Genomic DNA, 25,532 nt, shown 5'->3' on the forward strand with positions numbered 1-25,532 from the left:
GGATACCTTTGATCTCCTGGTCGTTATAGAAGAAGGAACTGATCAGCAGGCGGGCTCCGAACTTCTGCTCCTGCCATCCCAGGTGATCCTGGCCTAGGATCTTGATGTTTCTGCTCAGGAGGCCAACATCTGCTGCCAGGCTGTAGCGCCGGTCCCTTCCCTTCACTTCCTGCGTCTCCACTGGAATAAGAGCAAACTCCAGTCACGGATTCTGAGGCAACCATGGGTACGCCCCACACACCGACTGTAGGTACACATCCCCCACACACTGACCATGGGTACACACCCCCAACACACTGACCGTAGGTACACACCCCCCACATGTCTACCACCCAGCCGTCCCTCTCTCTGCCCCGAGCAGTGTCCGGTGTGGAGGAAGGTGTCGTGTGACCAGTGCACTCACCCACATGTGTGAAGGAGAGCGGCTGATCCAGGAGCAGAGACCTCCCATCATGTGAGATGGAGCGGATGATCCGAGACTCCGTCTGCTGGGAATCATAGCTGGTGCTTGTCAGAAGGATCTCATTGCCCTCCTGGCAGAGAGAACAGCAGGGTGTTGCATCAGTGGAAGGATACAGTCCAACGTAACACAGACACCGGGTGTGCACATACACAGCCCCACGAAACACAGGTACTGGGTGTGCATGTAGCCCCACATAACATTGACACTGGGTGTGTGCTGATGGAGCAGAGGGGAGCTCAGGCTGCAGGGAGGAGGGAAAGAAACGGGAAATGGTATTGAATGTAGAGGTGTATCCTGGGGTAATTCAAGGCAAGGAAAACACAACAAACGTCAGGGACCTTGAGTCACCCAGGAGTCAATACTGTGGTCATTAGGCCCCCAGGATGTCATCATTATTAGCCAAGGCAGAGAATAAGAGAACAGTGAGTCTGTGCCAGACCTGTGTACTACAGTAGCGAGGCCACACCTGGAATACTGTGTACACAGCTGGTCACCAGTTACAGGACAGATGTGTGACTGCGCGGGAGAGGATGCAGAGGAGGTTCACTGAGATGTCGGCAGGATTAGAATACTGCAGTTATGGAGAAAGGCTGGATGAGATTTTGTGGAACAGAGAGGCAGAGGGGAGACTTAAGATGTGCAACATCATAAGATCCCCAGACAGAGAAGACAGGAAGCGCCACTTGCAGACACTAGGGGCACGAGGTAGAGGGATGAGTGGGGAGGGAGAAGGGCTTCTCCCCTTGTGTTGAAGTTTCTAACCCTGACCCCAACCCTGCTGCTGATCTCTGCAGGTTGTAGGTTCCAGGCCACCTCCAGTCCCCAGAGTGGGGAGTCCTACACTGTCAGAGACACCGTCCCTGGATAGGTGATGGATGGGAGCCCCACAGCACAGGAAGAGCGGCAGGTAAGTCATCAACGTTCTCACTCTTGTCAACACCTCCATCTTGGGTGGGATCTTGCTCTGCATAAAGGCTCCTATATTTCATACATCATGACAGCGAGCAGCCTGTCCATTACAGCCCAGGTCACACCCCACCTCCACTGCCCCACAACCACTTCCCCTCCTCCCCCCAACAGACCTCCCCAACTCCCCCAGAGGTGAGCCCCACTCCCCTCCACAGCCGACCCAGACCGAGGGACTCGCCTCACTGTGGTACCTGGTCACCTTCCCGGCCCTGACCCCATGACCCCGGCGGCCCACCTCCCCCTGTACCTGCCAGTCGACGGCTGCTGCCAGCGTTAGGTTGAGGGAACCGGCCTGTGCTGTCAGCCCCAGCTTGGTCCTGTAGAGCCGGTGGGGAATTCCGTGGAGGTCCAGTCCTCCGAACACACCTGTAGAACCAGGGGAACCACGGTCACCTGGGGCTGCAGGGCTTCTGAAACAGGGACCGGTGGGGAGGGACGGGGGTCCTATTGGGCACCGGACTGGGTGACACCAGGAGTGGGGCAGGGAGTGAAGCCGGCAGGATGGTGCAAGCGGAGGACTGTCTCCCCAGGGCACTCCCTGGGGTTGATCGGACTGTCCACCTGAGCTGGGTCAGTGGACTGGGGGTGTGATGAGAGGTTTTTGCCACAGGCCAGCCTGGTAGCAGGGAACAGCAGCTGGCGGATGGGCTGAACATCCAGCCCCTGCTCCATCCTCCCAGCTGCTGGGTTACCCCGAGGCCTTACTGCAGCTACATGGGGCCTTGACAACCCCACAGCTGGAGCACTGTGGGCTTCCTTCACCGAGGATGTTTGGGATTGTCCATCCCGGAGATTTGCGGACGCTTGGTCATTCCGAGACTGTCAAAGAGTTCTGGACGTTAGGGGAATGGTGAGATATGGGGAGAGGGACATGGAGCTGAGGTGGAAGATCAACCGTGAAGGAGCAGCCTGGAGGAGTTGAGGGACCTCCTGCTCCTGTTCTCTGTACAGGCTGTGGCTGTGGGAGGTAGCAGGAGGAACGGCATTGGGACCAGTATTCCCACTGACCCACTCACCCAACACCTTGGCCCCCTGATTAGGCCCATTCAGTAAAGGCCAGTCCGGGGTCAAATGGTCTCCTCGCAGAACGATCAGGAGCTCTCCTCTGAACGGTTTCTCCGGTGTTCCTGCGATAAGCCTGCCCCCCTGCCAACAACACCGAGTACACACCTCAGTCACAGCTCTACAGCAAGGCTGTAGAGACAGTAGCACTCGCAGCCTGCAGTCCAGCTGCATGAACAGCTCACTCCTCCACCCCGTCCAAACCCACTCCCTCCGCATCCAACCCCACTCTCCCCTCACTCCTCCCCAATCCTACCCCATCTCTCCTCTCACTCCTTCCCCCTCCAACCCCAATCTCCCCTCATTCCTCTCCCTCCCTTCCCATCCAACCTCCCTCTCCCTCACTCCCAACCTTCCCTCCATAACTCCTCTGCTCACTCCCACCCCTCCCTCCATAACCCCTCTCCCTCTCTCCCTCCCAGTCCAACCCCACTGTCCCTCACTCCCTCCCCCTCCAACCCCACACTCTCTCGCTCCCTCCCCATCCAACACCCCTCCTACCCCATCCAATCCCACTCTCCCCTCACTCCTCCCCCTCCCTCCCAGTCCAACCCCACTCTCCCTCACATTCTGACTACTGTGCAGACCTTACCAGCCACACGTTTAATTCCTTAGACTACCTTGGGTGCCCACCCTCAGCAGGAAGAGCTGGCCTGTTTATTGCTTGTATCCCTGAGTGCCCAGGACATCGGTCAGACCGAGGCCAGACACTCAGCTCAGACAGCTCCCTAAGTGTTGTGCTACCTGGACCGAGATGTAGGTAGCATTGAGGACAGTGCTCATGTAGGATGAGGAATTGTGGCCCGATGTTGCATTCTGGTCCTTAATTTCCAAGATGCCATAGATGGTGAGTTTGTAGAGCGATGGAATCATTGTGTCCACCAGAAGCCAGACTCCTGCAGCAAAAATGTATTTACTCAGGAACAATCAGTTGCCAGTTCATCAAATGGCCTTAAAATAATGCACATGACTTTAAAAAGGCATTTGGTTAAGTAAATGAATAGGAAAGGTTTAGAGGGATACGGGCCAAACATGGGCAAATGGGACTAGCTTAGGTGGGCTCCTTGGCTGGCACGGAGGGGTTGGGCCGAAGGGCCTGTTTCCCTGCTGTATTACTCTATGACGCTGTAAATTTCGATATATAAAAAAACAAACATCATTCTTTATCAAGAGACTACATCTGATCAACCATCTTCAAACTGTCTCTCAGATCTAGCTATGACTGTGTGTTAATAAATCCTAATCCCTGGGGATCTCCTTGAACCATGAAGCTTCTGACATGGGAAGGTCATCACCGATGAGCTCTCTCGCAGGAAATCGCTTGGACCAGCTCGGCTCGTACCTTGGGCTACGACCACACTGTCACCTTCTCTGGGAACCGTGAAGTTGTTTTCTGGAGAGGATTCCCAGAAGGAAGAGTTCGACCACAGACTGCAAAGAAGAAATTTCAGCAGTGAATGGAGCCCCTTGGTGCACAAGAGGTAAACCACAGGTCGGGCTAGTGCTGAAGGTAGCTGTGAGCGTCGGGAGGGTCGAAACCAGATGGAGAAGGATTGACCCAATTCACAAAGAGCCAAGGGAGCTGTGCAGAGCGAATTCTTCAGGCAGAATGATCTGTGGACACTGGTGCCACAGGAAGGTCAAAGGGCAACTGCTGAAGTACTTGGACAAGCAGTGTACAAAGCTTTGGGGAACTGCTTGGGCTTTGGGAAGGAGCGAGGGGGCAGGCGGAGAGGGAGGAGGTGAGCAGGAACAAGGGGAAGGTGAGAGAATGGACAGGGGAGAGAGAACGCACAAGTGGTGGGGGGAGAAAGAAAGGCAGAGAGAGAGCGAGGGGCGATGGAAAGAGATCGAGAGACCGTGTGAGGGAGAGAGGAAGAGACACACATTGGTTAGGACCTATTGGAAACTCCTTCAAAGGGGTGACAGAGTAAGGTGGGGCCGAATGACCCCTGTTCTGTGATTCCATGAGTCGTGTGTGACGGTTAGCCAGAAATGGTGCATGGCTGGGCAGTGTTGATGTTCCAAGGGACCTGGCTGTGCCTGTACACGGGTCACTGAAGGCCAACATGCAAGGGCAGTGAGCGGTTGGAAAGGCAGATGATATGTTGCCTTAATTCTGAGAAGATTTGAGTACAGGAGCAGATATTTCTTCTTGCAGTTCTCCAGGGCCTTGGTGAGACCCCATCAGGAGGAGGGTGAACAATTTTAGTCTCCCCGCCTAAGGAAGGATGTACTTGTCACAGTGTGGTGAAGATTCACCAGACTGGCTCCAGTGATGGTGGGTTTTCCACATGAGGAGAAGTTGGGACTGTATTCTCGGAAGTTCAGAAGATTTTTGCAGGGCTCGACAGGCTGGATACGGGGAGGATGCTGCCCTGACTGTGGCATCCAGGACCAGGGGTCTTAGAATAAAGCGAGCTGCTTGTACATTCTCCCTGTAACTGTGTGAGAGGGAGAAGTTTAAAGGAGATTTATGTGGCATGTTTTGTTTTTACACAGAGAGCGGTGAGTGCATGGAACAGGCTGCCAGGGGTGGTGGTGGAAGCAGATACAATGGCAACATTTAAGAGTCATTTAGACAGGCACATGAACAGGCAGGTAATGGAGGGATAGAAACCACTTGCAGGCAGATGGGATTAGTTTAATTTGGCATCATGGTTGGCACAGACATCATGGTCCGAAGGGCCTGTTCCTGTGCGGTACTGTTCTGTGTTGTATTTAGGACAAAGATGAAGAGAAATTCTTTCAATCAGAGAGTGATGAACCTTTGGAACTCTTTGCCCTTGGAGGCTGTGGAGGCCGATAGACTTCTGGATAAAGGATCTGGGGATAAGGCAAGAAAATGACGCTGAGGCAGGCTCGAAGGGCTGAATGGCTGACTCCTGCTCCTGGTTCTACTGTTCATGAAAGTTTCCATACAGGTGGTGGCACAGCAGAGTGCTGATGCCTCACAGCTCCAGTAACCCAGCTTTGGTCCTGATCTCCGCTGCTGTCTGTGTGGAGTTTGCATGTTCTCCCTGTGACCATGTTTCCTCCCACATCCACAGACACGCAGGATCAGTGGGATAATTGGTCTCTGTAAAGTGCCCCTGGTATGTAGGTGAGTGGTAGAATATAGGGGGAGTTGGAGGGAATGTGGGAAGAATAGGTTACAGGGAAATAAGTGGGGGATAGGTTTGACGTGAGCCAGCATGGTCTAAAGTAGCTGAAGGGCCTCCTCCATGTTGTACAAACACCAAGTATGAGGTGGAAGTCTGCCGGTCTACATGCCCCACACCCGTAGGTGAAGAGCTGCGTTACCTGTATCCGGAATCTGAGCTGATGAAGGGCAACATTGTTGCCTGGGGAAGAGACGCACATTTCTGGTAGAAGCAGCGGAAGACATGGAGGTGAATGTTTACATCAATCACTGTCGGGTCGAGATTCGGCTGATGAGGGGCACCCTTCCCTGAAACTGGAACATTGAATTCTGTCAGCAGCTGCTGCATTTTATCCTGCATTTTAATCCATTTGTAAATGTCAATGTATACTTTTTTTTACCATTAACTCATGGCTGATGTCTTTTTAAACAGTATCAGCTTTTAGCTGCAGTACCATTGATGTTCCCCAGGTGGAACCCGTGAGCCACTGTGTAACGTGGATCACCAGTAAACTGCTGCTCTCCAGAAATCAGCCCGGGATACAATTCCAGAATAAAGAGCAGATGGTTACTCCCAGTAAAGAAAATAACATCCAGGGCATCAACAATGATTGGAAACTCAGACAAACACACCGTGCCTGCAGCAGTAGGTCACAGACTGGGAACCCTGCAGAGAGTGACTCACCTTCTGACACCCCAGGCCTCTCCACCAGTCAGGAGTGTGATGGAACACTCTCCACTTGCCTGGGTGAGTGCAGCTTAAACTCTCTCAACGCCATCCAGGACAAAGCAGCCCACTCGCTCAGCACCCCAGCCACCACCCTGAACGTTCACTCCCTCCACCACCAGCACACAGTGGCTGCAGTGTGCACCAACTACAAGACACATTGCAGTTATTCAGCCTGGCTACTCTGACATCACCTCCCAAACCGATGACACCTCCTCCCAGAAGGACAAAGTGTATGGGAACACCACTACCTGCAGATCCTCCAGATATAGTTGTGAAGATGCTCAGCATTCTGTTCATTCATCAACACTGGGTGTAAACCCTGGTACTCCCTCTCCAACAGCTCCATGGGAGACCTTCACCAAGACTGTAGACATTCAAGGTGGATCACCCCACCTTCTCAAGGAGTCAGTGAATGAATTATTCATTCCTTTCTGCCACAAAAATTAAACAAATGGGTGGCTCGACTGTGGTCAACAAGGGGACATTAGGGTAGTGTTAGATCCGAGGAGGAGATGTTTAAATTGCCCTGATAAAGAACTGAACTGAAGCTATTTCAGAACTCAGCAGAGGACCAAGGATTCAATAATTAAGGAAAATAGAGTACAAGAGTAAGGTTGTAGGAATCATAAAAACTGACTGTAAACACTTCTACAGACATGTGAAGAGAAAAGATTAGTGAACACAAATTTATGTCAACAACAGGGGGACTTAGGATGGGGAACAAAACGAATGACAGACAATTGAACAAACAGTTTGGTCAGTCTTCAGAAAGGACACAGTAATCTCCGAGGAATGTTAGCAAACCTAGGATCCAGTGAGAGGAAGGAGCTTAATTAAATCAATATTAGTAGGTAAAGATGTTCGGGAAATTAACAGGATTGAAAAATAAATCCCCAGGGCCTGACAGTCCACATCCCAGCATGTGTAGGGAGGTAACCCAGAAAGAGCGGTGGTCACTTTCCAACATTCTGTGGGCTCTGGATCAGTTCTAATGGATTGGAGGGCAGCTAATGTAACCCCACTATTTGAGAAAGGAGGGAGAGAGAATACAGGGAGTTATTGATGGGTTAGCCTAACGTTGGTCGTGCTCCAGTCCATTTTGAAAGATGCAGATGGAGAAGGGTGACGGGATCAGAGTCAATGTGGATTTATGAAAAGAAAATCAAATCCTAATGCTTGAATTGGGTCACCCTCCTGGGGGTCACTCCCACCCTCCATCTCTGCCCTTCACCCTGCGGGGTCACCCCCAACCACCCCCACATATCACCCTGGGGATCACATCCATCCTCCACCCCCACCCTCCATTCCAGGGTCACCCCCATTCTGCACCCACCCCTGGGGTGCTCTGTGCCATCCACTCTGCCCCACTGGCTCTGCAAGCCTCCTTCTGTACCACCGAGCCCACAGGCCATGGACAGCCCAGGATGTGTGTTACCATTCCAACCAACAGCGAGCCCCCACTTAACCAGGGGAGCCTGGGGCGTGTGTTACCGTGCCAACCAACAAGCCCCAACTTACCCAGGTAGTACAAGGTCAAGTTGTCTGAGTCGAAGTACCAGTCACCATTCTGGTTGTGGGACCATCCTAGGGGCTGTCGGGAGGCATTTCGTTGTAGGTCCGTCACCTGGACGTGGTCAGGGTGTTGGGTCAGGTTGTGGGATACGACAACGTGGTCACTGTCCTGTAAAACACCACAGACAGAGCTCAGCATGACACAGACACCTGACTTGTCCCCTCACCACGAGCTGAATACATGACCTGTCCACCCACCATGGACTGGACACGTGACCTGCCCTCCCACCCTGATCTCACGTGACCTGTCCTGCCACCTTGACATCACACATGACCTGCCCTCCCAGCCTGACTTCACACGTGACCTGCCTCACTCTCTCCCAGAGGAAAGCGACCATTAAGAGGGTGGGGTCAGTGGGTGCTACTGTGAGGCTGGGAACTGGGATAAGGAGCCGGTTTTTGGGATCCTCAGGCACAGGAAGTAATGGATTAACAGACTCGGGGAATGGAAGGACTGGGATTGGGAAGAAGAATGTTCCCCTGGCACTGGATTAGCTAAACTCTCAACAACTGGGAGAACTGTTTCTCCCCTCCTTCTGTCCCCCTCTGACCTCCTCTCCTGTGATCAGGTTTCCAAACCTCCTCTGACTCATTGTCTGAAAGTAACACAGCAGAGAAACAGGCCTTTCTGCCCATCAAGTCCACGCCGACCATCAAGAAGCCATTTACACAAATCTCATTTTATACTCTCCACTTTCCCAACAACTCCCCCCAGATTCTACCCCTCACCAGCACACTAGGGAGCAATTTACAGCGGCCAATTAACCCACCAACCAGCAAACCTTTGGGATGTGGGAGGAAACCGGAGCACCCAGGGGAAACCCACGCAGTCACAGGGAGAATGTGCAAACACCACATAGACAGCACGATAACTCAGGGAAATAACTGCAGCCACATCTGAGTGTTTCTGGATGGTACCGAAATGAAATCACCCTGGGCCTGCCTGTACCCCTCATGCTCCTCTCACAACTACAGAACAAAACCTCCCAATGAACAGACCTCGACAATGAGCCAGTGACTCCTCCCCACTAGCCCTGGGCCATCTCTGCTGGCTGAGGGCCCAGATCCCACCCCATCCTACCTCAGCACCACACTGGAGATTCAGTGTCAGCTCAGTGCTCCGGTCCCTGGAGTGGGACATGAAGCCTTGGCCTTGTGCTGTTATGTGTTGACCAAGCTGTCAGCACATGGTTTCCATGAACAGGGTTGTCTCCCAGCTTCCCCCCCACCCCCATCCTACCCCAGGACTGACTCTGAGCTTGAGATGTCACCTCCGACACAACCTAACCCACTAACACTGGGTCTCGAACAAAATCTGCCAGTACCGTGAAGTGGTAAAAGGTGGCTCTGTAGGAGATCTCGGTGATGTGATCCAAGTCCTTGAAATGCCAATTAACAGTCTGATTGTTGGGTATAAGGGCCATCCAACCTGATCCATGGGTTAGACGTCGATGTAGGAAGGAGAGAATGCTGTACCCTGTATCAACACACAATAAAATGCTGGGTCAGGCTGTCATTTGGTTTAATAAACCATGCAACACAGTTCCATCCACCTGTCCCTCAGGTGCACACGGACACTTTCCTTTCTGACTACAATATTCTATTAAGCAGCAATTTACAAGCCTCACTTTATGATCTGTTTCAGTAACTAGAGGAACAGCACCTCATTCCACCTGGGTAGTCTACAACTCAATGGCATGAGCATTGAATTCTCCAACTTCAGGTAAACTGCAACCCCCCCCCCCCCCCCGTCCCTTTTCTCTCTTCTCCTGATCTACCCAGTTCCTCCTACACCCACCTCAACCCCCCATCACCCTGTTTCTTCCCCCTCCATCTGCCCATCATCCACACACTCCTCTCACTGGGACTTCTCCCCTACTGTTCCCATCTGCCCTCCCCACCTCCCTTATTTGCTTCCATGCTCCACTTTCCTCTCCTATCAGATTCCATCACCTGCAGCCCTTTGGTGTCTCCACCCATCTACCCCCCAGCTTCTGTCACTATCTCCACTCTTCCCTCCTCCATCTGCCTATCACCCGTCCTCAACTGGATCCAGCCCTTACTCCACCCCTCCTCTCCCCCTCACCTCTTTATACTGGCTACCTCCCCTCTATCTTTTAATCCAGATGAAGGGTCTTGACCTGAAACATCAATTGTCCATTTCCCTCCACAGATGCTGCCTGACTCACTGAGTTCCTCCAGCAGTTGATTTGTTGGTAACAGCTCATATGGTGCCCAACTATGAAACACTTCACAATGTGGCTTCCAGTATAAACAAATGTGTGTCACAGTGTGTCTATGAACCAATCAAATCCCAATAATGTTCATGCAGGATGAAAAAGGAGTACAAGAAAGTCGTAAAATTCAAAATAAAACAATTCCAGATTGGAAAAGATACAGATTCCTCAAAATCAAGACGTTTTCCTGAGCAGACTCCCCACAACCTTGCTGGGTTCAGCTATCATACACTGCTCAGGCTTCAGCCAGAGGTTGTTAGCTTGGAACTGTTGCACTTCCCACGCAGGGAGCCAGCAGAATTTCTCAGGGAAGCGAGCTGGATGGGGAAAGATGGTCCCTGTGAGGCTCAGTTTTCCTTATTCTATTGTAGAGTCTGGTCTGCTGTGCAGGTCCCACCACCTCACCAGTAACGACTTGTTACACAATCCAAGGAGCTTAACGTGCTGGGAACTGTCCCCACTGACCCACTTCCACCCATCTTACCACAGACATTCCCTTGGTTCTACACAACCCTCCCCTGCTCTCCTACTGAAAACCAACTTGTATCTCTTTCTTTCCCTGTTTTGTCAAAGGCATGTAGACCTGATATGTTGACTGTGTGTCTCTCTCTCCACAGATGCTGCCTGATCTGCTGAGTGTTTGTTTTTATTTCAGGTTTCCAGCAACTGCAGTATGTTTGATTCCTTCACTGAGCTCTGAGCCACATTAACCGGTACAGAGCACGGGACAAGCTCAAGTGATTGTTATGATCCTTGTTGGGCCATTGCCTCCAGCAGCTGCACCCAACGCTGATTTCCCGCGCTCCAAGAAGGGGGGAGGGGAGGGAGGGAGGGGGAGGGAGGAGGAGAAGTTGGGGAGGAGGAGAAGTTAGGAGGGAGGAAGAAGTCAGCAGTGAGTGGGAGCAAACGTACCGTGAGTGTTGGACAGGATGAGCTGCCGTCCCCTCAGAGCGATCGGAGAGGGGTCGTGGACAGACAGGCGATGGAATGCGACGGTGGAGTCACACACAACGCCGGCGTATCCCTGGCTCCACTCCGCTGACTGCTGGCACCGTGCTGGGTCCAATATCCGACTGTAAGGGACCACATTGTACCCAGCACCACCTGCAAAGGCAGCACTCATTACATGTCAGCTACACACAGTCCGTATACCCCCGCCATAGCGTGGAACTCCCTCAGTACTGCCCCTTTTGTTTTAATAATAAACGTTTATTCACTAAAAGCACTACAAAAGACAACCAGTGTCAATACACCACATCTAATACAGAAAAGAGAAACTACGCAACGACGTACTACGGTAGAGAATGCAAACTAATACTAACGAAACACACAGGCGACGCTACACCCGTTAACGCAACACGCGACACTTCAAATAAGAATCGCGTTCGTACCGTCCACGACACACGCGATCCCCTGAGGGGCCCACCGAGCGCGGAACTCAGCTAGGGTGCCCGCGGAAACTGCATGCTCCCTTCAGTACTGCCCCTCCCACAGCATGGCTCTCCCTCAGTACTGCCCGTCCCTCAGTTGGTGGTGATACATTCAGGAGCAACTTTCCCCAGTGAACAGAGAGTGTGGGAATTACTCCCAGTGGGAGGGGTCAAGGTGAAGTTCAGAGGAGGCCGGATTGACCCACGAGGGGGCTGGTCGTTGGGGAGGCTGTGGTGGGGCAGGGACATCAGCTCGGTGGTCCCCACTCTCCACAGTCCCCCGGGTTCTCTTTCCAACATCACCCATGGAGGATGGATAATGGGAGTCATTCCAAACCTTCCCCCACCCTGGGGCAGACTTGAGTTCACAAGACCATCCCTTCCATCCCTCTGTTCACCCATCCTCCCCCATCTCCCTGACCCTTCACCCCACTACCCATCCTGCTCCCTTCCCCAACCACCCTGTCTCCCATTCCCCAGTCTCGTCATCCCTCACCTGGCTGTTGCTGAGCTCCCCTCCTCACCCTCCCTGGTCTCCTTGTTCCCATCATCCTGCCCCCCCATCTTCCCTTCCACCCCTCTGTCTCGCCCCTCCTCACCTGCTCCCCTTGTCACCCAACCCATCTTCTCCCCCGATGGGAACCCCCCTCTCCTGAGCGTCCCCCCATCTCCCCATTCCCTGAGCCCCTCCATCACCCAGTCCCACCCAACAGGATCACCCTCCCTTCTCTCAGCACCACACCCCTCTCCCTGTCACCCAGCCCCACCTCTCTCCCCATGGATCCCACCTCCCTCACCTGCAAGGGAGCCGTCCATGTCGTGCAGCACAGCCTCATGCTCCCAGTGGAAGACGGCCTTGTTGGAGGTGTTGAAGTAGCGGACCCGGCTGAACCTCACGCCCCAGCCCCCGCAGCCCTCCGGGCACGCCCAATTCATGCTCGCCAGCCCCAGAGCCACGCAGCCGGACCGGTCAAAGTTCACCAAGTGGAGCCCGTCCACGGTCAGCCCCTGGTCCATGGGCAGGACCAGGCCGGTGCGGGTGCAGAGCAGGGGGCCCAGACCCGGGGTGTGACCAACCACGGTCAGGTTCCTGAGCAGGGCCCCCGCGGCCTGGCCCCAGCCACCGATGCGGGTCCTCAGCACCCGCTGGACCTCCACCCCGACCTCCTCGTTGTTGACCAGCAGGAAGTCATGGAACTGGAGGGCCCCTCCTTCCGTCCACTCCGCCCCCTTCTTGCAGTTCCAGGCGGTCAGGGAGCCGAAGGCCGCGGGCTGGGGGCTCCAGTCCGAGCACCGGCCACTCCTGCTCGGGTGGTAGGCCGGGAACACCCAGAGGCCGTACCAACCCTGGGAGTGGGCCGAGTTGTTGCGGAAGAGCCCGAGGGAGAGGCTGCGCGGGCACACGTCCTGGTGCCGTGACGGCCCCTCAGGATGCTCCAGGAGCCGGTACCAGAAGCCGAAGTGGGTGCCCCCCACCGCCGAGTTGCCCTGCAGGGTGTTGCCGGGGTGGGTCACCCAGAAGGCGGCCGGGGTGAGGTCGTCGTTCAGCAGGCTGGAGCTCTGGCGCACCCGCACCGCCAGGTTGTGCCGCAGCACGTTGCCTTGCTCCACCCCGTCCTCCAGGAAGAAGGCGCCTCCCTTCACGTCGAAGGCCACGGTGTCCTCCACCAGCAGCCGGTGAGTGCCGTGGATGGTGACGGCGCGGTTAAAGGTCCGGTGGATCGAGCAGCCTCGTACGTACGAGCGGAAGGACAGGTCCCCCAACAGGTGCCAGTGGATGGGGTAACGGCCCAGGCGGAAGGCCTGGCCTGCCTGGTACACCTGGGGAGGGGTGGGGGAGAGAGAGAGAGTGGGGAGGGGCAGGGGGTGAGAGCAAGAGGGGGGCCCGGGAGAGGGGGGGTGCCCAGGAAAGACGGGGGGGCGGGAGAGTGGGGGGGCAGGGGGAGAGAGAGAGGGGGCGGGGGGAGAGAGGGGGCACAGGGGAGAGAGAGGGGGAGAGGGGAGGTGGGGGAGAGAGGGGGGTGGGGGAGAGAGAGAGGGGGGGCCGGAGAGAGAGAAAGAGAGAGAGCGGGGGCGGGGGGGGAGAGAGAGGGGGGTGTGAGGGGTGGAGGGAGGGGTTGGGGTGGGAGACCAGGAGGGTTGGAAGAGGGGAGGGGTGGGAGAGGTAGGAGGAGAGGGAGGGGAGGGGTTGAAGAGATAAAGTTCCGTTAGATACACTGGTTAACAATCTCAGATAACCAACCATTCCAGTTTGGGGTGGTGGGTTGTTGGAATGGTGGGGTCAGTCCTTGAAGGAGAGGTGGTAGGTGGATGGGGAGGGGAGGTGCTGGGGGGAAGGGAGTGGGGAGGATGGAATGGGGTATGAGGAGAGGGTGGGGAGGAGAGGTTGGGGAGGAGGGGGAGGAGAGGTTGGGAGGTGAGACTTACCTCGACATACTCTATCCTGCCCAGCACCAGCCCTTGGTCTGGACGTGGCGAATGGAACATGATGCAGCCTCCGTACTCGTCACTTCCGATTTCCTCCCCCAGCCGCCCCTGGAAGCAGGTCTGGGTGGCGAACTCACCTGCAGAGAGAGGTGGGGGATCACTGCTTGTGGTCGTTGGGGGGGGGTTTGGGGGGAAATCTTTGCGTGTGGGTGGGTGGCATCTGTGTGTGTGGGGGACAGATGTTCAGGTGCCCACACCTGTCCGTCGATGGTTTCCTCTCCCCCCCCCACCCCCCAATGGGCTGAGCGAGTGGCGTGTTTGGACCCGCCCCGTGCCCCCCCCACCCCACTCTGTACTACCCTGCCTGCCAGCAAGCCGATATCCCCCACGGGTGGGTCACTCCCAACGTACCAGTGTCGAACCCGTCCGGACACTGCTCGATGTGGTCGTTCCACTCCACGTTGTTGGAGCCTCTCACCACCACGTTACGAGTCAGCAGCCCCACCTCTGCCCGAGCCTCCAGCACAGTCCCAGCGAGGGACAGCACCATGCCCAGGTGCCTGTATCTCAGCTGCTCCGTCAGGTAGAGCGTCCTCCCGTCCGGTGACACACCTTCGATTGTCCTCTGCTCGCTCTCCCTCTGGCTGTGCCTGCACGTTGAAGGACGGGTTTAAGGGTTGTAAATGGGAGTTGGGGGGGGATTTGGAGCCCAGGAGCCACAGCCCCACCCCAGGGTCTCAGTGCAAGTGAACATCTCCTTGTACAGAAACACCGGAATAAGCAGAACCAAGCCCCTCCCACAGTGTGGTGCTCCCTTGGTACCACCCCTCCCAGTGTGACAGACTCCCTAGTTTCTGCCTGTGTTTTGTGGTGAGGTAGCTGTGGTGGGCTGGGATCCCAGAATTGGATCCAGACTCTGCACTATGGACCCTGGTGGCTCTGGCGAGGTTTCACACGGCCCACCCAGCCTTGGTCACCCAACGTGCCAGAACATCTTGGACCTACCTGCCTCCAGTTGTTGCAATGACAATCTGGTCCCCTGCCTTCCAGCTCACGGCTTCCTGTAGTGTAATCGTTGAAGTGCCTGCCTCTGCTGTCTCAGCTAGGTGAGTCCAGGTTACAGGGACGGGCAGACCTGAGTGAGGAGAATGGAAATCACAGCCTCCGCAAAGCAAATCTCAAATTTACAGGTGCAGATACATTCCCTCGAAGGATTGGGATTGATGCTCTCCAAAGAATGGACTTCCATTCTTTGGAGAGCATAAAATGCAAGTCTTTGCTTCATACATCTGTAGGTTGTACAGACATACTTCTGTAAGTAAATGCTGTGGGAGTAATCTGTTAGAGCTCTCTGAGGATGTACCTGGTGTTGGAGATTAGAGGAAGCAGTGGAAGCAGTGTATTTGGATCTTCAATAGGCTTTGATAAGATTCTACTCACAAAGCGAGGTTGGCATCAATCTATCTCATGTTTATCTGGTATTGTTTCAAGATTCAAGTTGAGTTTTTTGTCATATGCACAAGTACATGTACTGTATGCACAGCTGCAATGAAAAATTGATGTGCCTGTGATGCTGCTACAAGTAAGTTTTTCAATGCACCTGTGCATTGATGTACTTGTGCATATGACAATAAACTCGAATTTGACTTTGAGATTTGGCTACCTCAACTTCAGTCCCTGGGTGTGAACTGCCATTGGCACCCTCCCTCCTCCCTATCTTTGAGCTACATTATTAAGGGGCACTGTGTGCTAGTCCTTCCACACTGCTACCCAGCTACATGGACCTGCTTTGGAATTAATTACATTGCTGAAATGGTTGGTGTAATACAACTAAAACAACTGAGAAACGCTGGTACACTCAAACACAGCAAAGCTACCACATCTGCACCGAGGTGCTTTCTGCAAACTCCCAATGTCCGCTGATTCTTGCCAAGAATGCTGACCAGCTCCACATTTATTGACCCAAAATGATTGTCTGCAGCAGGAGAACAGAACGGCAATGGTTCACACCTGAAGATGCATCATGGAAAGCTGATGTGGCCCTGCACAGGTTAAAGGACTTTCAGACTTTAACACAGTCCCCTCTGCTCAGAGTGTACAGTGCTGGGATAAAGGTGTGGAACGTGTTTACAGATGCAATGACCAAGAAAGCACACCAACACATCTACTTCCTCAGAAGACTAAGGAAATTCAGCATGTCCCTGATGACCCTCACCAATTTTTACAGATACACCAAAGAAAGCATCCTATCCAGATGCATCACAGTTTAGTACGGCAACTGCTCTGCCCAAGACCGCAAGAAATTGCAGGGAGTTGTGAATGCAGCCCAGTCCATCACGCAAACCAGCTGCCCCTCCATGGTCTACACTTCCCACTGCCTTGGTAAAGCAGCCAGCATAATCAAAGACCCCGCCCACCCCGGTCATTTTCTCTTCTCCCCCCTCCTATCAGGCAGAAGATACAAAAGCTTGAAAGCGCGTACTACCACTCTCAAGGGCAGCTTCTATCCTGCTCTTATTAGACTCTTGAATTGACCTCTCACATGCTGAAAGATGTACTCTTGATCTCCCAATCTATCTCGTTGTGGCCTTTGCACTTTATTTGTTTACCTGCATTACATTTCTCTGTAGCTGTAGTACTATATTCTGCATTCTGTTTTCTTTTTACTACCTCGAGGTAATTATGTACAATATGATCTGTCTGGATGGTACCAAAACAAAGCTTTTCACTGCATCTTGGTACATGTGACGATAATATACCAATACCAGATGAATTTCTCAATCTGCCTCTTGGTCACCTCTCTGATACTGCTTCAGTGACACTCTTAGTTTGATTATCCTGTTGTGAATGGCCCTGTGATGTTTAACTGGGGTAAAGGTGCTGTTGAGTGCAGGGTGTTGCTGCTATTTGAAAGCTAGGGTGTATTTTGGAAACTGCTGTGCACACTCAGCACTTGGAGGCTTACCGTGGAGGTCCAATGTTCCCTCTCGAACAGCCAGCGTCTTGGATCCATACAGGGGCAGTTCCCTGGAGCGCAGGTGGCCATGAAGGGTGATGATGGCTTTATGTTGGAAGGGAGTGGAGTTGGTTCCCACCTAGCCCAGGAAAATGGGAAAAGAAGTTTAGTTGCTGAGCTCCCTCCTCAGCATCACAGTCCCTTTGTGTCCAATGCAGGGAGACCGAGAACAACCCTCCTGTGGCTGGACTCCTAAATGTCCTTCCCTGGGAGGGGGACAGTCCCAGCTCTGAGTCCCCCCTATTTTCTGGAAGCTGTTGCTCTCCGTTTCTCGGCAAGCAGGGCCTGGAAGTGTGGATCTGTGTCTGGCACCACCCAGCAGATTAGAGTGTAACAGAAAAGTAAAGTTGGGACTGGCGTAGATGTTCATACCGGCCTAAGAACAGTGACTTCCTGTGGACTGCAAGTCCTCTGATTCCTTGTTGGCCAAGTGGGTTGTCCATCACAAAGATGTCTATCACCAACCAGTGGGATGGAAATCAATAAAAACTGCAGCTAAATAGAAAACAGAAAATGCTGGAAACACTCAGCAGGTCAGGTAGCGTCTGTGAGGAGAGAACCAGTCAACGTTTCAGGTTGGGAAACCCTTCATCATGTAACAGCACACTGGGAATGCACCCAACCGGAAGCACCAGCCCACTCTGGAAGAACCTCGTGCTGGACCAGATGAACACAGGAGGAGGCTATTCTTCCCCTCCACCCATTCAGTGTGATCATGACTACTGCTGCGTCATCTCCTGAATCCCTCACTTTCCAGCAATCCATGGATGTCAGACCTGAATCCCAGGACTCCTTCTCTCCAGGATGGGACAAACTAAGGATTCCTTCTCTTTGGAGTGGGACATTCCAAAGATTCCATCTCTGCAGAGACTGCCGGCACCGACTTACTGAGCCCCAGTTAAGGGGGTCTGCATTCCACCTCCACAGTGTTCCCTGGTGACCACAGCCACCCTGACCTAGAATCAGTCAGTCTGACTGGCTGTTCCCACTGGTCTAGCACCGTGGTCATCAGATGGCCGGACGAAGCGAGCACTTCTCGGCACTGCGACCACGAGGGACTCTGGCCCCTTCAGCAGAGAAATAGTGAGCCACAATGGTGGTGGTGGTGGGAGCTATCAGATCCCTGCAATGGACCACTTATACCAAGATGAGAAGTCCCACTCCGAAGGGAGGGAGGGAATCCTTGGGATGTCCCAACCCGGAGGGAGGGAATCCTTGGGATGTCCCACCTAGGGGCTGTAAGGCTCAACCAAGTGGATTCAGGGCTAATATTCATGGACTGCTGGAGAGTAAGGGACTTAGGACATGAAGCAGCATGGCCACACTGAGTGGGTGGAGGGGCAGAATGGCCTCCTCTTGTCTTCATCTGGTCCAGCACAAGGTTCTTCCAGAGTGCTGAGCTGGTTGGGTGCATTCCCTGTGTGCCGTCACAACAAAGGTTTTCCCAACCTGAAATATTGACTGTTTCTCTCTCTACAGACACTGCCTGACCTGCTGAGTGTTTCCAGCATTTTCTATTTTCTATTTATGTGCAGTTTTTATTGATTCTCATCCCACTGGTTGGTGAGATGTCCGTCTTTGTGACAGACAACCCACTTGGCCAACAAGGAATCAGAGGACTTGCAGCCTACAAGAAGTCACTGCTCCTAGGCCAGCATGGACATTTACGCCAGTCCCAACTTTCTCTTCACAGTATGTATGTGCTGTTCCCTGTATCACTGAGCTAGGGACCAGATTTATCCCAATCCCTCAGCACGCTGTCACCACCCGACCACACCCCCCTCCCCATCCCATTACCTGGAGTAGCCCGTCGTCTGTGATGAGAATGTTCTCGGCCTGGAGTTCAATGTCTGCCTCATCGAAGACGAGTGACCCACCTGCACACACAATAGGTTCAGGGCAGTGATCTCTGATCTCCTCCACAGCCCCATCCTCCTGCCCATACACTGCCTGGTTGGGTAAATACACCAGGAGAGAAGATGGAGACGCACACCAACATGGTGCAGAGGGCCAAATGGCCTGGTCCTGTCCTGGTGTAATCTTCTGCTGTGTGCTTTACAGAGGTGACACACACAAGGAACCGTGTCTCTGCACAACACAATCCTACCACTGCGTCTCTGTACAACACAACCCCACCGCTGTGTTTCCTGTGGGTCCCTTAATCTACGGCACTGTGTCCCCATTTCCCTGAGCCCTGCTGCAGTTCACTCCATGGCAGCAGCACAGCTGGGGTCCAGCAGTGGAGGTCTGTGTGTGGTCACCTTGAATGAGCAGCATCTTCAGCACTGGTGTGTTTTGGTCCAACAGGATGGTCTGTCCCTTGGTGATGACGACCAGTGAGCCCTTCTCAGGGGGTGACTGACCTCCCCAAGTGTACCGTGATGACCACACATCGACGTAGTGGTAATCTGCAAAGTCCTACCGAAAATAATGAACAGAAGGTGAGAAACATCACCAGAAGGTGAGAAATAGGAGAAGGCCATTCAGCCCATTAAGCCTATTCTGCCATTTCTCAAGATGCAGGCTGATCCTTGACCATTTCCCATGACTCCCACTAAGATATCACCTCCAAACTCCAATCAGCTTTTACACCAGTGCTACTGTCTCCCAATTTGGCAAAGTCCTATCTCACTGACGTCCAAAATTGCAACCCGCTTGCACTGGGACATCTTACATTAGGAAATAACCAATCCCCACGTCCCACCTATCCTTCTCACATTTCACCTCCCCACATCCCACCTTCCCAGGCCCTACACCTCCCTGCATCCCACCCAACCTTCTCATAACCCACCCACCCCACATCCCACCTTCCTGGACAAATTTCTGTCCCCTGCCGTCTTTCAATGACCTCGAGTTCCCTTACCAGTTTGGCAATGCCATTTCCCCTTACGTTGACCTTGACCTTGGTCTTCTGGGAAGGGGACTGCGCACCGGTGATACATACAATGCTGGTTTCATTCACAGACTGGATCTCACAGGCAGCTTCAGCCACGGTGACAGAAGTCTCATTTATGCTGGAACTACAAGAGAAACCATCATTGTGGGAGGATTAGACACTGCAGGTGACCATAGCTGGAGGGAGGTAGGGGTGCTGGGTACTTTATTTTCATTTATTTCTTGGGATCTGAGTATCACTGGCAAGGCCAGCATTTATTGCCCATCCTTAAATGCCCTTGAGAAGGTGGGGCTGAACTGCCCACTTGAACTTCTGTTGAAGGTACTCTGCAGTGGTGTTGGGAGGGAGTTCCAGGATTTGGACAGTGGTGAGGACAGAACGGAGATATGTTTCCAAGTCAGGACAGTGTGTGACAGGAGGGGAACCTGCAGATGGTGGTGCTCCCCTGTGCCTGCTGCCCTTGTCCTTCTTGGTGGTAGGTGTCGTAGGTTTGGGAGGTGCTGTTGGAGGAGTCTGGGTGAGTAACTGCAGTGCATTTGTAGATGGTGCACACTGCAGCCACTGTGTGCCGGTGGTGGAGGGAGGGAGTGTATAGGGTGGTGGATGATGTATTAATCAAGAGGGCTGCTTTCAACTGGTTGGTGTCGAGCTTCTTGACTGTTGTTGGAGCTGCACTCAATGGGCATGTGGAGAGTGTTCCTTAACATTTATGATTCATGCCTTGTAGATGGTGGAGGGTCTTTGAGGTGTCACTCACTGCAAAATACCCTGTTTCTGACATACTCCTGTAGCCCAATTCTTTGTGTGGCTGGTTCAGTTGTGCTTGTGGACAATAGTGACACCCTGAATGTTTCTTCAAGGCCAAGAGATGCAAGAACCAGAGGTCAGCTGACCTCTCATTTGTGGTTCACTCCCCACACAGCATGGGTCAAGTTTCTCAGGGGCTGAGTGTAGAGATCTTTTCTAAACCTCTCACAACACTGAAACTTAAACCGGCGTTGTCAGACTCCCTGCACAGATTGTTTGGAGAGTGATGCAGTGATCGCAGTATAACTCTGATCTGCTTGTTTCAAGGCACTACAAGCAAGAGCTTGTGTGGAGGGTTGGTCAGACTGAAGACACTCACACTGAGGTACCAGGCAGCAAAGTGGAAATGTATCATAGCAAGAAGTCAGCCAATGGGAACAGGCTCAAAATCGGAGCCTCACTCAACGAAAGCAAAGTGGTAAGGTTAAACTACCTTTAGTATATTTGGGACTAAAATATATATTTTAAAGAATAATTATTGCACTTGGAAGTGTCTGATGGAAAATAACATGTCGACTGAAGAACAAACTGTCCAAACAAAAATGGACTGTGAAAATACCTGTAGGATTTCCAGGTTATTCTGAATGTGATATCCGATTGGACTGGGACCTTCACTCACCTGAAGCCAGATCCTGTGATGGTCAGTTTGGTGCCTCCTGCTGTTCCTCCTCGCCTGGGCTCAATGGCAGTCACCACGGGGGTCAATGCTGACATGTACGTGAAGGCGCGGGGCAGCTGGCTCGAAGCTTCACTGTTTGCAACGGTCACATCGCACTCCTGCTGAAGCCCAGTCCCTGGACAGGCAGGTGTCACAGGGGTCAGTCCACATCACTGTATCTCACCTCAATAATCATTTCCCTTCTCATCTTAATAACTAAAAGTAACCCGTCAACATCCACAGAATGATGGGGATGTGGGGTTTCCCAGAACATGCTCCTGTTCAGTGAAGTGGTGGGAAAATCGAATATAAACTTCCTCCCTTCACTCGGAGGTTGGTGTGTTTGAGGGGCTGTGTGACCTGTACTTGTGCTCTCAGCAGCTGTGCAGGTAGAAGCTGATCCAGCACAGATCGGCAACCTTAACAAACTGCTGCACCCTCCACCTCACACACCACACTCTGCACCAGTGAAACACTTTGTGCACCATAGACACAGATCTGCTGTGGGAAGTAATTGACATTGGTGATGCTCACAGAGAGATAAAATGTTCAATCAGTGGATCTTGCATTCTCTCCAATCTGAACCAAAGGGTTATGATCATGTGTAACCCCTGAGCCTTAAGGGCAATACCTGGACTGACGTTGCTGTGTGGTACTGAGGGAGTGCCGGACCGTGGGAGAGGTGATATGGAGGGCAGGGCAGTACAGAGAGAGTGCCGCACCGTGGGAGGGCGGAACGGAGGGTATGTCACACATGTGAGTGGACAATTGTCAGGAATATGTCCAACCATGGATAATGCAGCTGCAGAAGCAAATTGATTAATGGGGGTGGAAGGAATGATCCTCTCCCCTCCCCAGCAGTGCTGAGGCCAGTAGGTGGTGGATGCCCAATCTGAAGTGGACCAAACCCAGGGGATCCCGGTGAACTGTGGTGTGTGGGTCCTCACCATTATTCAGAGGCAGGTGGCAGTGTAGGCTGCTGGAACTGGAGTTTGCTGGCTCCACTCTGCATTCATTCTCACACACAAATACCCGCGATTTCTGTCTGTCAAATCCAGCGCCCCTCACCGTCAGGACCAAGCCACCACCGAAGCTGCCTGAGAACGAGGAAAAGGTGCACGGTTAGAATCAGGCTCCGACAACCGGATCTATTGTCAGTGCAGTGTCCAACCCGAGAGAGGGTGCAGGAACAGAGAGACCCACAGGGCAGGGTGGGTTCACAAACCAGTGCAAGGATTCTGGGCTTTATAATTCAGGGCAGCACTCAGCAAGGTTACCCAGAATAAAAGCCTGCTTTAGCTGCAGGTGGAGGACAGAAGCTCAGCACCATCAGGACATGAAGCCCCGGAGGAGGCGGGGAACTGATTCACCTGGATGGTGCAGGGATGGGTGGATGAACTACACAGCTGGACTTCTCCACCCAGCAGCACAGGCAGAAAGTGGCACAGATGGTATAGCCACCGTCTCACAGCCCCAGCGACCTGGGCACAATCCTGACCTCTGGTGCTGTCCATGTGGACTTTGTATGTTCTCCCTCTGACTACATGGGTTGCGGGAAAGGTTAGGTGGGTTGGGCTGGTATCCGAGGGAGTTTAAAAGGGCAAGTGGGAAATTGAAACAAAAGATCCTGAGGGGTGTTTGGAAAGGAAGTTTCACCTTGTGGGAGATTGAAGGAATAGAGGGTCACTGTTTGAAAAGAAGGGGTCATCTATTAAAGAAAAATATTCTATCAGGGAATCATGAGTCTTTGGAACTCTCTCCCTCAGTGGATGGTGGAAGCAGAGTCTTTGGATAATTTTTTGGCAGAGGTAGATTCTTGGTAAACAAGGGGTGAAGGGGGTAGACAGGAATGTGGAGCGGGGACACCAACACATCAGCCATGATCTTATTAACTCAAGAGATAGGCTTGAGGGGCAGAATGGCCTCCTGCTTCTAATTCACCTGTTCAAAACATGAAAAGCATTCGAGTCTCTATACTTGCCTTCAGTTGGAGAGACAGACGTTATGTTGAGCTGGTACTGAAATGAGAAGGCAGAGGCTGCATATCCCCTCCTGGCATGTTCCAGGAGGATTGGGAAGGTGCCCCCAGCGTGATGCCCCACAGTGCACTCCACACAGCTCTCGTTAGCCATGGTCACACTGCACAAGATGCCATCTATTGACACCGTGACGTCAGAGACAACAGATCCCAAACTTTGCCCAAGGATGGTGAGTCTTGTTCCACTTACACCTAAAACAAACAGCAGAGTTGTTAAAACATCTCTCGGGTTCAGTGTATTCCAGGGGAAGCAGTATGAGCATTAGGAACAGGCAGCAAGAAAACGTGGTGAGGGGGTGAGGTGGGGGGAGGAGCTCACATGTAGCATTGGGGTGATTGGTCTAATTCTGTGTGTAAATTCCATGTAATTCTAACCAACTCCACCATCCTTCACACCTCTGGCAGGTCCTTGAGGACAAGTTCAAGTTTCCAGAGCGAAGGGCCACTGACAGAAAGTAGAGCAAAGATATGACAGTAGTCACCTCCAGGGCAATGCATTGGGTGCACATTCGGGAAGGATGAGGGAGGGGCGGAGAGGTGTTGAGGATGGATGGACGAGGGTTGGGAATGGTCAGGGTGGGTGCTGGGGAATGTTGAGGGAGGAGAATGGTTTGTGGTCAGGTAGGATGGTTGGGGTTGGTGTGGATTGGATGGGCGAATGTTGGGTATGGATGAGGGAGGGTGGGATAGTTAGAGATGGATGGGGATGGTGTGGGTGAGGGATGGTGGAATAGGTGCGGTGTGCTGGGTTGGTATTGAACTGGGCACTAGCCCCTGTGTAGGGGTTCAGTTTAGACTGGAGATGCATACTAGAGGATGAAGTTCCAATGAGCACTCACCAGTGGTTGGAGAGACGGCAAAAATAGTGGGAGTCTCCGTTTGGTTACAGGTGAACGTTAGGAGTGGGTACACAGTAGAATGAACTTTAACCTTTACATGGACAATGCCTGGACCACAGGCCGGCGAGACACATTGGACTTTTCCCGGGGTGACAGTGAGAATGTTACAAGGGGAGTCGTCAATCATCACAGTGGTGGCTTCCTGGACAAAGCCATTCCCCGTGATGGACAAGGTGGTGCCTCCATTAATGCCTCCCGAGGCTGGCAACAGGGAGGCTGAGGCAGCAGAGGTGACCCACAGAGTCTCGCCAGATAAACCCTTGTCGAAGATCAAAACCCTGAGGGAGTGTTGGCCAACGGGCAGTGGTCCCACTGTACAGTTCAGGCTGGAGTCTGAAACATCAGCAGGTCTAAAGCTGGCAGTGCCCACTAAAACAAGGACCATCTCGGCATGGCTGCCAAATCCTTGGCCGTTTATGGTGAGCTCGGTGTAGACAGTGTCCAGGACATTCGGGGAGACTGTCAGCACGCTCGGCGTGACGGTCTCAGTGTAGGTAAAGTCACAGGAGCCAGTACACGTGGCCAAGAGACCTCGTACCCAAACACTTGCAGACCCGCTGCAGACAATGGAGGCAGATGAATCACAGGAGATGTGCGTGTAGTTCACAGACACCAGCGTGCAGGGCACAGATGCCAGCAGGACCTGGATGGTACTGGGGTCCTTTCCGAAGCCTGAGCCAGTGAGGGTGACCCTGGTCCGTCCTGTGGTGGAGCCCAGGCTGGGGGTCACTCTGTCCAGGTGAGGGAGCAGCACAAAGCGGCGGCTGAATTCGTCGGATGGTGTGGAGATGGCAGAGCCGTGGTTGTGGACAGTCACTGACACCAGGGCTGCCACCCCAACGTCCATCTCTCCCCCTGCATCTACTCGGCACAGAAGCTCCCACTCCGTACTGTGTTCAACGACGCACGGCTGGTCTCCAACTCGCACCTAAACAGGATAGCACAACTGCATGAAGGCTCATTTTGGGGAGTAGACTCCCAGTCTGCACTGTCAGACTGAACTCAATACCAGTACGTTCTAATCAGCAACAGTCCAACCCAGGGAGACGTGTTAAAAATTAGATGAGAGAGAGGCAGGGAGCTGGAGAGAGAGAGAGAGAGGCAGGGAGGGAGAGGGAGCCAGACAGTGAGATGGAGAACATAGAGAGAGTGAGAGAGACAGAGAGAGAAAAAGACAGAGAGAAAG

At 53.1% G+C, this 25,532-nt stretch overlaps 1 protein-coding gene across 1 annotated transcript in view; it reads right to left on the bottom strand.

Annotated features, from left to right (window-relative positions):
* The window catches only part of pkhd1l1.1 (PKHD1 like 1, tandem duplicate 1), a 105,252-nt gene that overhangs the window by 22,751 nt on the left and 56,969 nt on the right, over positions 1 to 25,532 (bottom strand). The window contains exons 34-55 of the mRNA XM_052023513.1: positions 24,287 to 25,274; positions 23,387 to 23,639; positions 22,357 to 22,502; positions 21,371 to 21,545; positions 19,912 to 20,068; positions 19,310 to 19,466; positions 18,846 to 18,925; positions 16,998 to 17,127; positions 15,038 to 15,167; positions 14,444 to 14,682; positions 14,033 to 14,169; positions 12,403 to 13,426; positions 11,088 to 11,279; positions 9,264 to 9,415; positions 7,885 to 8,047; positions 5,798 to 5,945; positions 3,837 to 3,925; positions 3,239 to 3,390; positions 2,449 to 2,578; positions 1,680 to 1,798; positions 404 to 533; positions 7 to 180 (exon numbers count right to left, since the gene is read on the bottom strand). Of these exons, the coding sequence (XP_051879473.1) occupies positions 7 to 180; positions 404 to 533; positions 1,680 to 1,798; positions 2,449 to 2,578; positions 3,239 to 3,390; positions 3,837 to 3,925; positions 5,798 to 5,945; positions 7,885 to 8,047; positions 9,264 to 9,415; positions 11,088 to 11,279; positions 12,403 to 13,426; positions 14,033 to 14,169; positions 14,444 to 14,682; positions 15,038 to 15,167; positions 16,998 to 17,127; positions 18,846 to 18,925; positions 19,310 to 19,466; positions 19,912 to 20,068; positions 21,371 to 21,545; positions 22,357 to 22,502; positions 23,387 to 23,639; positions 24,287 to 25,274 (5,065 nt within the window). The remainder of the gene's footprint in view (positions 1 to 6; positions 181 to 403; positions 534 to 1,679; positions 1,799 to 2,448; positions 2,579 to 3,238; positions 3,391 to 3,836; positions 3,926 to 5,797; positions 5,946 to 7,884; positions 8,048 to 9,263; positions 9,416 to 11,087; positions 11,280 to 12,402; positions 13,427 to 14,032; positions 14,170 to 14,443; positions 14,683 to 15,037; positions 15,168 to 16,997; positions 17,128 to 18,845; positions 18,926 to 19,309; positions 19,467 to 19,911; positions 20,069 to 21,370; positions 21,546 to 22,356; positions 22,503 to 23,386; positions 23,640 to 24,286; positions 25,275 to 25,532) is intronic.

Source organism: Pristis pectinata, chromosome 9, assembly GCF_009764475.1.
Source record: "Pristis pectinata isolate sPriPec2 chromosome 9, sPriPec2.1.pri, whole genome shotgun sequence".
NCBI lineage: Eukaryota > Metazoa > Chordata > Chondrichthyes > Rhinopristiformes > Pristidae > Pristis > Pristis pectinata.